General features: G+C 38.2%; 1 protein-coding gene across 3 annotated transcripts in view; it reads left to right on the top strand.

The window, feature by feature from the left end:
* Positions 1-14,331, top strand: part of VAV3 (vav guanine nucleotide exchange factor 3) — a 394,672-nt gene that overhangs the window by 199,416 nt on the left and 180,925 nt on the right. For all 3 annotated transcript variants that reach the window (XR_010940966.1, XM_067727089.1, XM_067727088.1), the window contains exons 11-15: positions 528-596; positions 2,237-2,323; positions 5,245-5,330; positions 6,841-6,973; positions 7,368-7,477. Coding sequence is in view for 2 of the 3 variants with exons in the window: in XM_067727089.1 (XP_067583190.1) it covers positions 528-596; positions 2,237-2,323; positions 5,245-5,330; positions 6,841-6,973; positions 7,368-7,477 (485 nt within the window). In the remaining variant the exon portion in view is untranslated. The remainder of the gene's footprint in view (positions 1-527; positions 597-2,236; positions 2,324-5,244; positions 5,331-6,840; positions 6,974-7,367; positions 7,478-14,331) is intronic.

Raw genomic sequence — 14,331 nt, 5'->3', positions numbered from 1 at the left:
AAGAGCCTGATGTCCCTGAGGCCAAAGGAGAGATGGAGTTGTCAGAATCCAAAGCCATAGAGAAGCCAAGTTTGATAGCAAGTGAAAAGTATCAGTTCAGGGACTTCCCTGGTGGTCCAGTGGGTAAGACTGCACGCTTCCAATGCAGGGGGCGTGGGTTCGATCCCTGGTCGGGGAACTAAGATTCCACGTGCCATGTGGCACAGCCAAAAAAGAAAAAAGTATCAGTTCAGTTGTCAAGGAGGGGAATCTTTCTTAACATCTGGCAAGAGTGTCAGTGTGATGGTGGGGGATAGAATTCACGTTCAACGTTGAAAGGAAAACCTTTCTGACCATTGTCTTATGTCCTTTTGATATCTATTTGGTCTTCTTACAGTTTGAAATTTTTGATGAAAACAGAGCCTAGTTAAATCAGATTTATCACATTATGGTGAGAATAATGATAAAAATGGTTTATTTGTAAAATGTTTTCTTATGTGTTGGTTTTAATTTGATGGAAGTAGTACTAAAATATATCTTCCAAATAGGAGCTGGTCAAACATACCACTGATCCTATGGAGAAGGCAAATTTGAAACTGGCTCTTGATGCGATGAAGGTTAGACGAATGCAGCATTAACTTGTTTGTATTTCTAATTCTTGCCTAAGAACAATAGAATGTAAACTGTTAATACATATGTATGGTACGCTAATAGATGTTATTATAAGTATTTGCATAGGTTTGTTTTTGGAGGGGAGAGCTGGATATTTTTAACTGAAATCAGTATCCTTGCATGGATTTAATTGTTGGACAAAAGCATAAAACCAAGAGGTATATTAAAATAACTTTCAGTATTTATGAAAGTATGACAATTTCCATAACTACCAGGAATGATTTAATAGAATGGTTTTGTTTCACATTCTTTTTATGGTTGCTAGTAGAAACCTATTGGCTTGTGCAAGCAGCAGTTTAGCTGATGACTTCAGAACACTGGTGTGACTTATTTTTCTCAAGTGAGGTTGTCAGCCAGGTTTACCTTTTTGGATGCTGTGCACCAGTACAAGTGATCAGTCTGGGTTTCTATTTCAGGTAAATCTGAAAATCAAGCACTAGAAGTAGGTGAAGGCAGGCTTTTTGAACATATTGGGGAATCTGTAAAACCCCGATTTCCACGCTATGCCGGACTTTTTGAAAGAAATAATATTTGTCCCTAGCTTAAAACATACACAAATATTTGTGGTCAAAACAAAATGCCAATGTGACTCTGCCCAGAGCAGTGCATAATTACTTCTCTGTGTCCTTGTGCCAGTTTCAGTGTTAGCTCTGTGTTTAGCTGACTTTAGTACCCTGTCAGGAAACAGCCCATCATTATTTATTCTTATAAAAAAAAATCATATCAAGTTTCCAATCTTTTTAAAGAAATCGTTTATAGATATATCCTATGAAAAGTCGGGCTTTCATTTAGAACAAAGTTAGGAACTGCTTTTGCCTGAGTTCTGTTCCTGCTGTTGCAGATAAATATAAGAGGGTAGGGAAAAAAGAAAACCCAGAAAACAGGAAAAATCTGGAGCACGTATCATAAAAATAGCTAGTTACAGTATGGAAAGATTAGCTAATGTTTCCTCAAATTTGAGAAAAGACATTTTAAAATAGGTGAAGGCACATGGAGAAACAGGGCCAGCATTGTTTGTGCCCTTTAGTTCATTTTCACGCTCCCTGGTTTCTCTCCTCTCCTTCACTTCCCTTTATTAACTCTTTGAAATTGACCTGGCTTCCCTGACTGAACCCTCTCAGGAACCGAGATGCTTAACTGGATGCAGACAACAGCCCTCCTAGATTCATTGTCTAACTTTTAGTTACTTTTTTCTCCCCGCTAATCCTTCATGATTGCCCTTATTCTAACCCAAGTTCAAGTGTGATTCTCTCAAGGTCAGTGTTTAGAATTTACACGCTCCCGACCTGGTTTCCTTTTTGTTGCTCTGCATGGCAGCATATTTTGTTTGTTTCTGTGTTTGATCCTTACTCTTCTCAGGGGTGTGGTAAATGACAAGGCTTCAGTCTTCCCAGCTGTACTCCAGACAGTTTTAAATTGCTTTTGAGATGCAGCTTCGATTAGGTATTCATTTTATTGTCATTGAAAAGTTATAGTGGTAACTTTTGACTATTAATGAAATTAATGATGTTTTCTTTCAAACAGTGCTCATCTCTTGTCTAATCTTATCTTGCCTTCTTTTTCTCCCCTTCTCTTTATTCTTTAGGACTTGGCACAATATGTGAATGAAGTGAAAAGAGATAATGAGACCCTTCGTGAAATTAAACAATTTCAGCTATCTATAGAAAATTTGGTATGTAATTATCATTCCATCCAGCTCCCCTAACCCACAAATTGGGGGATGTTCTAGCAGTTGTTTTTGAAAAAAAAATAGTTTACCTTCAAGTTTCTGTTGTTCTAGGTTTTTTCCGACTTCTGTTTGGCAGCATCCACGGGGATGAACGTTCAGTGGCACCTGTGATACATCATCGTCCAGGGACTTTCTGCCATTGCTTGTCCCTGTCACTTTAATCACACTGTGATGCCTCTCCCAGCAGCAGTCCCATATTTTTTTTTCTTTTCCTTCCCTCACCCCCATACGTAACCATGGTGGAGTCCCGTTAATTTATTCATTTTATATATATTTACTGGGTGACTGCTGTGTGCCAGACGTTTTGCTTGGGGCCGGGGCTGTAACTATGAACAACATGTTCTCATGGTTGAGGAGACAGTAAAAAGAGTCTAAAAATGTTCTCTCTATTGAGATGAATGCTGTGAAGAGGTTGCTGCAACAGAGGATAGTGAGGGGAGTCCTAGTTTAGATAAGGTGCTCAGAAAAAGTCCTTCTGAGACATTTGTCACCTGAACCTGAAGGATGAGAGGAAGCCAGTGGCACAAAGGTCTGCAGAGAGAAGATTCCCGGCAGAAGCCATAGCAAGTGAGATGCCCTGAAATGGGAAAGAGCCAGGGCTGTTCAAGGAGCAGCAAGACAAGAGAGGCTGGAAATTGAGAGTGAAAGGAAGAAGGGTGGGCTCTGAAGTGGGGGAGTGGGGGCAGGAGAACTACACACCACAGCCTTGGAGGGCAAGGTGCTGAGTTGGGATTTTGTAGTGATTGCAGTAGGAAGCTAGTGAACGGTTCTTACCAGAGGGTTTCACAGTCTGATTTAAGTGTCATGAAAACCCTTTCATCAGGCAGACCAGTCAGAAAATCATTGAGGTCGTTTCAAGAGAGATGATGGAGGCTTGGATAAAGCTGTGGGGAGAGAAAACAGATAAATGAATAGATTTAAGATGCTTTTCTTGGTAGAGCAATTTTATTGCTTCTTCCTCTGAAACGTCTTTGGTCTGTCTTTCTTTCCACACATACAGCTACTTCCCCTTTTCAGGACCTCATCTGCCACCTTTCCAATCACAGTAGCCTCTGGTTACCTCTTCACATAGTTGCGTTTATAGTTCTGCCTTTGATTATAATCTTGTCAAAGCCTAGAATATCTTTTTTCATTATTTCCTATCAAATTTCTTCAAGGTCCAATTTAAAAAAAATTCTTTCCCTCATCTGAAAGGATCCCTAATTCCTTCTCTTTGTAATTCCATAGCACATTGCCTGGACAGCTGTATTTTTTTTATATTGTGGTAAAATATATATAAAACATTAAATTTGCCATTTTTAAGTGTACAGTTTTGTGATGTTAGATACATTCATATTGTGCAGCTGTCACCACCATCCATCTCCAGAACTCTTTTCATCTTGCAAGACTGAAGCTCTCCACCTACTAAACACTAACTCTTCATTCCCCCTTCCTCCCAGCCCCTGGCAACCACCGTTCTACTTTCTGTCTTTATGAATTATTGGATATCAATACTTACCACATTTTTGTTTGCAAATATTTTCTACCATTCTGTGAGTTGCCTTTTCACTCTGTTAATAGTGTTATTTGTGCAAAATTCTAAATTTTGATGAAGTCCACCTTATCGATCTTTTCTTTTGTTGCCTGTGCTTTTGGTGTCCTATCTAAAAAATCATTACTGAATCCAATGTCATAAACCTTTTCCCCTATGTTTTCTTCTGAAAGTTTTGTAGTTTTAACTCTTTGATCCATTTTGAGTTAATTTTTGGAAACAGTATAAGGTAAGGGTCCAACTTCATTCTTCTGCCTGTGCATATCCAGTTTCCCCAGCACCCTTTGTTAAAAAGGCTCTCCTATCCCCCACTGAATTGGTCTTGGCACTCTTGTCAAAAATCATTTGACCATATATGTGAAGGCTTATTTCTGGATGTTCTGTTGTATTACATTGGTTTAGAAGTCTGTGTTTATGCCATTTCTACACTGTTTGGATTACCATAGTTTTGTAATAAGTTTTGAAATCAGGAAGTGTGAGATCCCAGCTCTGTTCTTTTTTATGATCGTTTTACCTATTAAGGGTCCCTTGCAATTCCATATGGGTTTTAGGATGGCGTTTTCTGTTTCTGCAAAAAATACAGATAAGAAACATTTATTTTTATACTTTCTTGTAGTACAGTTAATTCATTACATATCTTGTTTTATTAGAACGTAATTTCATAGATGTTAGTGATATTTTCAGTCAGTTCCTTTTCCTTTAGCACCTTGTAGAGTAGGTGTTCATAAATACTTAAAACTTTTTATTTTCTGTCTCTGGGGAAATGACTCATTATTTTTAATCATCCAGTCAGAAATTTTCATTCTTAAGATCTTAGCTCAGGGAAGCCATCCTTGACTCCCTAGACCAAATTAGGTCCCCCAGATACTCATGCTTCCTCTGCTCTTCCATCACGGCAACCACGTGGTTGTAATTATATTCTTCTGTGACTATTTGTTCCCCCCACTGAGCAGTATGTTTCATGAGGGCAGAGTCTATGCCATTTTGTCCTGTGCCTAGTGGCTAGCACACAGTGGATGCTCAGTAAATATTAGTTGTTGTAACTTCCTCGTGATTTGCATTTTTCCAATTAATTCTCTCTTTTGGTAGCTAACTTCTCCGTTAGAGGTGTAAGTAAAATCAATTAATGTCTTCAGTATGCCTCCTGGGATGACCAAGGACAGGCTGTTTTTAAAGTGTATCGTACAGACCTGAGCTTTTTAGAATAAGTGTGTTAAAAGGTAAAATGATAAAAGTTGTGATAAGATAGTTGTGCCTAGCAAATAGCCTCAGTAATGTTAATTTCTGTTTTTATGTGATTATGAAAAACTGAGATGCACATTTTATATTTTAGAACCAACCAGTTTTGCTTTTTGGACGACCTCAGGGAGATGGTGAAATTCGAATAACCACTCTAGACAAGCATACAAAACAAGAAAGGTGAGAAGGATCGGTACTTATTTTCAAAATAAGTTATTAGGATCAGGAGATTGCGAAAATCTTAAAAACAGTTCCTCCAGGACAAAGGAATGAAATAAAGGAATAAAAACAAGGGGTCAGATCGATCTGTGGTTTTTTAATTTCTCATATAGATATGTTAGGTATTCCCCTCTTTGTTCTGGTATCTGTTGATTTGCCTAAGTTTGAGTTCTTAAGAAGGAATAGACAAATATAGAATGTCAGCTAGAGTAAAAAAAGTACACATTAAGATGAGAGTAGCAATAAAGCAATAATAGACAACTACTATAAAAACACAATTGTTTAATTTAATTTTATTTTTTGGTATGCATTTTAAAAGAACTAAAAATGGTACAACATGTCCTAAGGAAGTCCAAGTGAAGGCCATTTAGTGAGATTTTCTCGAGGGAAATTTGTAGGTGCAGTCCTTAAAGATTAGTTGAGCTAATTATGTGGTAAACTGATTTATTTAGTTGAAATGGCCATTTTCTGGAAACTTTGGAAACTAGAAAGTCAACCAGTAGGGGGCAGCATCAGCTCTTGCTTCCACCTTGAAACCCAGGCTCTAAAGGTAGCTCCCTGGAGACACACATCCTTTTAGCCTCTCCCGGAAAAAAGGCTTTGAAAGTGATGCAAGTAATAGAGCTACGTGAATGTCTCATTATTATTGTTTTAAAAAAATGTATGCATGTTAATCACTGAGAGTTTTCAAAAAGATACAAATATTGGTATTGGATGATAGAATTATAAGGTCTGTTTTATTCCCCCAATTACATTGCTTTTAGTAAGATAGAAGAGAAATATCAACATGTAAATTTAACCATAATTTCTCTAGCTTACACTTGGGTCAGGTACCACTCAATTTGTGTTTTAGGTTGTCCATTAAGTCACAAGGAGCAACATACAGGGTAAAAGCGCAGGTTCCACAGGTCGACCCAAGAGTGAATCCTGCTGTGCATCCCAGTGTAACCCTGGGAAAATTATCTAACTTCTCTGAGCCTCAGCTTCCTCCCAAGTAAAATGAATATGATAATAATACGTACCTCAGGAGATGGTCCTGGGGATTTAAATTGAGTCATCTTTGTGGAAGGGGTGAACGCTTCTCAAGACAATCTGTCTGTCTCCTAGTAACATCAGTAGAAGTTAACTGCTATTGTTGTCATTAATATTATTCCATCAATGTTTAGCTTTTAAACTGGAAGAAAGAAAGTACTAGCTCACGAACAACACTTTAGGGCTTCATTGTTCCTGACAGTAACTCTGCATTGTGCATATTGTTCTCATTATAATTTTGCCTATTTTTTAACTGTGAAAACTGAGGCACAGCAGGGTGATTCATGTAGTAAAGGGCAGTTCCAGGACACACAGTTCATTCTTTCAATGTGCACACTACCTTTGTCTTTAACTCACTGGATAAATTAAATTTTATCTGAGAAGAATTAATACACATGCTTCCAAACCGTTTAAATAAATCTCTCTCTCTCTCTCTCAGGCATATCTTCTTATTTGATTTGGCAGTGATTGTATGTAAAAGGAAAGGTGATAACTATGAAATGAAGGAAATAATAGATCTTCAGCAGTACAAAATAGCCAACAATCCTACAACTGATAAGGAAAATAAAAAGGTAAATTCTTGGAAATGAATAACTAATTTACTCATAACTTTGACTATTCAAGGAAAGTATGCTAATACATTAATGTGAGAGGCCGCTTATCCATCCAGGTGTTTTTGTTTCTAGAGATTAATTAGAAGCAAGCCTTTGTGAGAAATAATTGGACAGTGCCACAGGTGATAATGATCCCCTCTAATGCCCTAATGATCAAGGCAGCAAAATGCACTTGGCATAGCAATTGTTCTAGATATGAAGTTGACTACAGTAGTCTTGATTGTTCACAGTTTGTCTGATGATAATGTTATGGGTGGTTTGTGGATGATTATGGTGGTGTGTTAGTGAATTTGGAAACATGATGTTATTAATCAATGATACCTATTAACCTGAGGAATATTAATTTTAACAGTGGTCTTATGGCTTCTACCTCATCCATATCCAAGGACAAAATGGGTTAGAATTTTATTGCAAAACAAAAGATTTAAAGAAAAAGTGGCTGGAACAGTTTGAAATGGCTTTGTGAGTATTTCTACTTTTAAAAGTGCTTTTTTCTACTGCATAAGTTTCTTATGAACAATGAACTACCAATAAACATACTCTAATATTTGTAGCATGTGTACAGAGGCTGTGAAAACACTTTGCTCTGAGCATGAGTGCTGTGCTACGAGGCTGTCAGCTTGATAACTTTGGTCTCCTGGGAGAGATGTTTTGGTGAATTTCTTCAAGAAAAAGAAAGAGGGAGCTCTAACCTTCTGTTTGACTTTCTTCTCATGGGCATATTTTAATTCTTTAGCTTTTAGCAGCCCCCGAAAATATTAATTATTCTAATGATAAACTTTTAATGTAATTGCCATGTTTTATATATATCTTTAAATTAAGTAGAAATACTCCCAAACACATACACACACGTACATACATACATGCAAATATCTTATTTTTAATAGAAAGATTGATTTGTTCCTCCTGTTTGTTTTTAACTCATTTATTGTTTGAATTCTGGGTAAATTGCTTGACGTATTCAATGAATGCTTTCAGGGCTTGACTTCTCTCAGTGTTTTTTCCTTTTATTAAAGTGGAAACTCAACAAAGAGGTGGGAAATAAATCAGACGTGTTCAAAAAGGAATGCATACAGAGACGTGATTACACAAGGACGTGTCATAATAGGCGTTTCTTTTCAGTTTTGAGGTTCATGGATTAAAAAGTGTATAATGACCCTTGTTATGGAAACATATAGGTCACCCTGAAATTGAAACTGTTAGCAAAAGGTGAAATTAAGAAAGAACACTTCTGTGATTGCTTCGTATGTATTCTAGCATTATTTACCTTTTGCAGACAAATTCTGTCAGAGTTTTTGTTTGCTTTCTCCTTTTCTTCGTTTTTGGAAATGCTCATGTTAATATAAAATGGAAATAGGATTAGAATATTTTATTGTAATTCTGAGGGGAGAAAAATAGAGATTTTCCTTAGATTATTTTCTCTAGCACTTTGAGACATACGATTGTGCAGCTAAAATAGTTTTAAGCGTATAGACAATTCTGGGTTCAGCAATAACCCCTGCCATGGACTGGCTGCATAGTCTTAGCCAATTTGTTTAACCTCTCAGAGCCTCAGTTTCCTCCTCTAAAACAGGGATAATGATATTTTGAATTCCAGATATATGTGTCATGCAGAATGGTGGCCAGATAGTACAACAGCAATGATATGGTATAGAATTGTAAGAGGTGTCTGTTGTTATCACTATTATTAATATTGTTTTGTATTTAGGATCCTAATATACCTATAGGGACTTATAAATTCAGAGGACATCTTCCAGTATACTATTGTAGTTTTTAAAATTTATTGTTATTGATTATAATAATTAAAAGACCTTAGTAGTTGTATGCATCCATAAAATGGCTATTCTACAGGGACCTTTTTGGTTTGGGTCACAAGTGAGGAAGTCGGTGACCTCCGCCCACCCAGTCTCTGATGAATTGTGGGCTACATCATAAACCTAGTGTGCTGTTGTAGTGAGGTTTCAAGTGATAGGCAATATTTGGACTTGAGCAGTTGGGATTGGAGTGACAGGATGCTGGGGTTGCTGATAATATGCAAAGGCAGAGCTGATCTCACACCTTTGCTCTTGTGGGAAGGATGCCGGGCTGGTATTTTCTTACGGGTTCTGTTCATATGATCCTTACATGAGTGAAGGAATTTCTGCAGAGGAGGGAAGTTAAATTTGTTGTCCAGAGTAGGTGGGCTCCTTGGACTGTATTGATAGGCGCATCACTTAATATTCTGTTCACTTGCCATAAATCAAACAGCTAAACTCTGGATGCAAGAGACTCAACAAAATGCATGCTTATCTCTCTTTTTCATGGAAGAGAATCTGGGGTAGGTAGACAAGGGGTGGGTTGGGCTCTCTGGGGTATTGCCAGGAACCCAGGCTCAGATCTTCCTGCTCTGCCATTGTCAGCATGGCTTCTGTCCTCAAGGTTGGTCACATGTTGTCCGAGATGGCTGCTGGAGCTCTAGCTATATAATCTACATTCTAGGCAGCAGAAGGTGATCCTCATTTTTAAGGATTCTTTGCAGAAATGCTACAACTTCTGTTACATAATACTGACCAGAACTTAGTCATGTGGCCACATCTGACAAGGGAGCCAAGAAATGCCATCTTCATTCTGGGCAGGAATATGCTTGGCTACGAATCAAGGTTCTCCTATTATGGAAGAAAGGAGAAATGGGTAGCTGTATGCAGCTATCAGTCGCTGCCTTATAGGTATATACATAAGGGAAGAGTATGGGTAGCTTTAAATTGTTCCATCACAGGAAAGATGGCTGTACCACACACAGGGAAACTGGGTGGGGTTCTTCATCTTTGAGCCTTATCCAAGCACCTCAACAATGTCATTAAACATCCATTAAACTCTGTTTGTATTTTAGAGTTCCACTGACTTGCCCATGCAGATGGTGAGAGGGTGGAAGTACCCTTTTTTGAGAATTGCTCAAAGTCAAAGTTGAGGGCTTCTTGAAGCAGGGATTATGCCATGTATGGCATGTAAATTAAAATTAGGCAAAATAAAAGTCGGATTTTATTCGAGCATCAGAATATCCCATTATTTTATTTCCTCCTTTCTCTTTTGAAGCTTGTTATGCAGGAAAGTCCTGCTTCCAGCTTTGTGAGACAGGTCTTGCTTGTCTTGTGCTCAGGAAAGTAGAATAATCTAAGTCCTGAAGCTTAAGACTTTGCCTATGGCTCAAATTTTGCTATTTTATCCACTATTTAAAGTTCAAGTACTCTTAGTCTATAAGCCATAGAGAAAAAGAAGACTGAGAAATCCTGCAGCATTCATGACAATACATGATAAACAGTAAGCCTTGTGTCTCGCCACAGACCAGCTTCTTCCAGTCTCTTTGGCATTAACAGGGGCCCTGTAGGTCCCCCTAGAGCATTCTGGAGTGTCGCTTTAAGGACCTTTGAAAAGGAAAGGGTGGCATGGGTGGGAGGGGGGCAGGAAATCAAGGGAGGTGATATTTTAAGACTGACGAAATGCTTGCCAGTTCTATTTACAGAAGATGGCAATTCTGCTGTTTATAGGATGGTTGGATCATTTTTATTTTAAAAAACTTGCAAATCACCTTTAAGGAGTTTAGAATACTGCTCTTAATTTAGACTATTATAATGGACCATAGAAAAGCATGAATACCAATAAACAGTAAGTATCCGGTAAACTCAGATCTCCCCAGAGGTGACCTAAATCTCAGCCTCTGTCCTTCCCAAGCACACCCCCATCCCCACTCAGTAGCCCTATTCTCTGACCTTCGTTGGCCATAGCCACTTCCAGCATTATCTGCATTGGATCACATAAACTTGGCAAACCTCCGGAAGAAAGGCTTCACAGAGAGAAAAGCAGCAGTGACCCACTTGGATAGGGGAGGAAGAAGGATGTCTTCTTTTCTTTTTTCCCTGTGAGAAGAAGTGGTAGCAGGACTGATTGCTCTGAGGTTGTTTGAACAGTTTTTGAGCCAAATAATGTTCAAGAGCTATAGTTCTGGGGATCCCACTCTAAATAATATATTTATATCTTTAAAAGCCTAATTGATACACATCATTTATTCTTATTTATTTTCAAAAGGGCTTTTTGTCTCTGTTTCCCACAATTCCATTTAGTTATCTGTGAAATAGGATGGCAAATGTTATTTTATTAGCTTAGGCTAGTTTTCATAATGATGTTGGAAAGTGTGGATGTGAACGTTGCCCATAGCAATGTTCAAAATATTGTTAGGAAGCTATGGATGTGTTTTCCCCAAATCCCTTAAATCAAGTGTTTTTAATGTTTTCTCCTGTTAGATTTAAATTGATAAACACGTCACACCCATTTTATAGCTCAGGAAACTAGCAATGGCAGGAGTATTTCAGCACATTTGTACAAGTTCAGTGCTATAACATTTACAATAGAGTTCAGGATCTTAGTTCCCAGCAATTTTTTTAACCAGGAAGGTGCTAAAATAAGCACCTGGACTCAAATCCTGTTATCTAAAACTGAAATCAGGTTTCTTTTTTTCTTTTTTTCACTGTGACTAGGACCTGGAGGATCAGACAGTGTCCTTAAGTTTTCTAGAAATAAGTCAGAGTTGGGTAAAATAAAGAAATTGAGTAATAGAATAATAAGATTTTTGAAAGGAAAAGTTAGAGAAAGAAAAAGTAGAACAGGGGCAGAAAAGCATTGCGTATGGTAGCAAGTGGCAGGTTTTGAACCAGCCTCTGTAGTATTTATTGAAGGGAACTGAAAGGCCCTTTTGCCTGGAATTTCTTCTGACTGACTTCACCCAATTCTTGAAATTCTAACATTTTATATTTACTCCCTTGAATAAAGAAAGCCCCCTTGAAGATGCATATACCATTATTACCACACCAAGATTTCTTCACTGTGTGCCACACGCCAGGAACAGTGCCACATGGCTTACCTAAGGAAAAATAGCATAGAGACCATTAACGTCTGCTAAAATACGAGCCCAGCATATATTGTTAGCTGCTAAGACTAGTGGGAGTGGGGAGAAGACAAGGAAAAGGGGGTATGGAAGTTCTGGAGCTGGGGAGGGGCTCTGGGACCAGGCTGCCTTGTCATCTGGAGGGGCAGCCCCTGAGCTTCATTCCCTAGGATGAACCCTTGAAAAGAAGCGCTCTCCAAGTGGGGTGAGGCAGGGGCGGGAATGCAGCCATGAAACTTCACAAATCACGTTTCATCTGAGCCACAGTGTAGCTTTCTAATTTATTCCCCATTTACTTCCAGAAGGAATTTGAGGTCACTCACCATAGAAAGCACACATGCCACAGAATTAAAAAGAAAAATTTAAATAATCAGAGGTCAAACAGAACAATGTTTCAAAGCATTCTCCGTAGACTCAGGCTCCACTAGATAAGAACTGTTTTCTTGGAATTCGCCTCCTGGAGTTTGAATATGAAAGCAAAGAGTATGTTTTTCACATTTAAAATATAAAATTATATTTTATCCAATATAATTTGTTTTAATCTAAAGGTATTTCTCAGAGATTCTGAATACCAGAAGGGTAATTATCAGAGGAAATTGCATTTATTCTCCCAATATTTACTAAGCATTTGCTTTGTTGCCAGACACTGTTGGAAGCCCTGGCTATATAGCACTGAGGGAGCTATTGCAATTGAATTTAATTACTGTAGCTTCTAAATATAATAGCGTTCAGTTAATATATAGTGGATTTTATTTCAAGACTGAACTCTTGATATTTCTATGAAAATAGTCTCTTCCTCCCAATCCCATCTATTCAAGTGTAATTAGATGGAGGGCTGAGATTTGCCTTTTCCCTCCACATGGAATCAGTTTCTCACCAATCTCTGCAGATTAAATCTGACCACTTGCTTGTAATCTTCACCCTCACCTCCCTGGTTTAAGCCTTCCACATCTCTGATTAGCTTCTGCATTCCCTGCCCCCTCCATTCTTCCAGAAGCATCCAGGGTGATCTGCCGTGTCCTGCCCTACTTAAGAGCCTTTGTTGGCTATTTACTGCACTCCGTATAATATCAAAATTCTTACCAGGACCTCAGAAGGCCCTGCATGGTTTTATCCCACCCATCTCTTCAGCCACATCACACACCTGTTTGCCGTAGCTAGATTGAGTGCATTTCAGTTTTTGGAGAATATGCACAGGCCTCAGGCATTCAACCGTGAACTTTCCTTACCAGATGGTCTTTCCTCTTGCTCCTTGGGTAGCTGGTTCTTTATCCTACTGATCTTGACTTTAAATATCACTTTGTGAGAGAGGTCTCTCCTGACCACTATGCTAAATGAGTAACCTCACTTCCCTAGTATTCTCTCACAATTGTAATTATATGGCCAGACAAAAATTATCCAAGTTTAGTGTTTATAGCCTTCTAGAGACCCGACAATCCCCTCCTTGTTAAAGATAATCTATTACTTGCCTACTCTATTTTACCTGTCTTTTCTCCTCCAAAAGAGTAAGGATTCTTTATTGCTTATTAGGAGAGAAGCTAAATTGAACTATTGAATACATAGATAATGTTGGGAGAGGGGAAAAAGAAAGCTTCATGGGTCTGGGAATGCAAAGAAAGTTTTGGGTTTTGGTATGAGTGAGGCTCTGGAATAGCTATGGGGTCTGAGGGGTTTGGAAAGGGGAAAAGGGACTTTTGAAATGCATTTCTGTAGACTCTGAATTAGATTCCTTTTGATGTCCTTTGAAATGCTAAGTAAAGAATGAAATTGCCTTTTGGTTATTTGGTTGCCCTGTGTATACCTTTAATGCCCCAAGGCCGAGCTGCCTGGGCCCTTGGATCGAGGGCATTACCATTAGATCTAGCTGTCTATTTCATGGCTATTCTCCCAGTGGACTAAAAACACCAGGAGGACAGGGATCTTGTCAATGCTATTCCCATGCATGATCAATCCTAGCACAGTGCCTGGCACATAGTAGATGATCATATTTTTATTATAAATCTGAAATTCTACTCTAAGTTTTCTGACAATAAGGTCAATTTAAAAAAAAAAGATGAATTAAGAAATTCTTACTGTCTCACAAAATAATACAACAGTCCTTGAGGGAAAGAAACGTTCACTAGTATGATAAGAAGGCTTTATAACGTGGATCCTTAAGTAAGAGATACAGAAAAACATGTTCTCCACGAGCAGCATTAGATTTTTTTGAAGTTCTAGAAGTTGATGTCATATATTATTATTTTTCTTAAATTATCCCTCAAAAATGAGGTTGTTGGAATTTTTTAAAGGCATTTTTGTAGACACCTACCTGATGCTTCCAGGTTATGTTTCTTTTTGTCCATCTATGTATGTTTCTTTTGGGCAGTCTTACTCGATGCTTAGATGAACTTAGAAAACC

Source organism: Pseudorca crassidens, chromosome 2, assembly GCF_039906515.1.
Source record: "Pseudorca crassidens isolate mPseCra1 chromosome 2, mPseCra1.hap1, whole genome shotgun sequence".
NCBI classification, from domain to species: domain Eukaryota; kingdom Metazoa; phylum Chordata; class Mammalia; order Artiodactyla; family Delphinidae; genus Pseudorca; species Pseudorca crassidens.
This window is presented reverse-complemented; position numbering and strand designations above follow the sequence as displayed.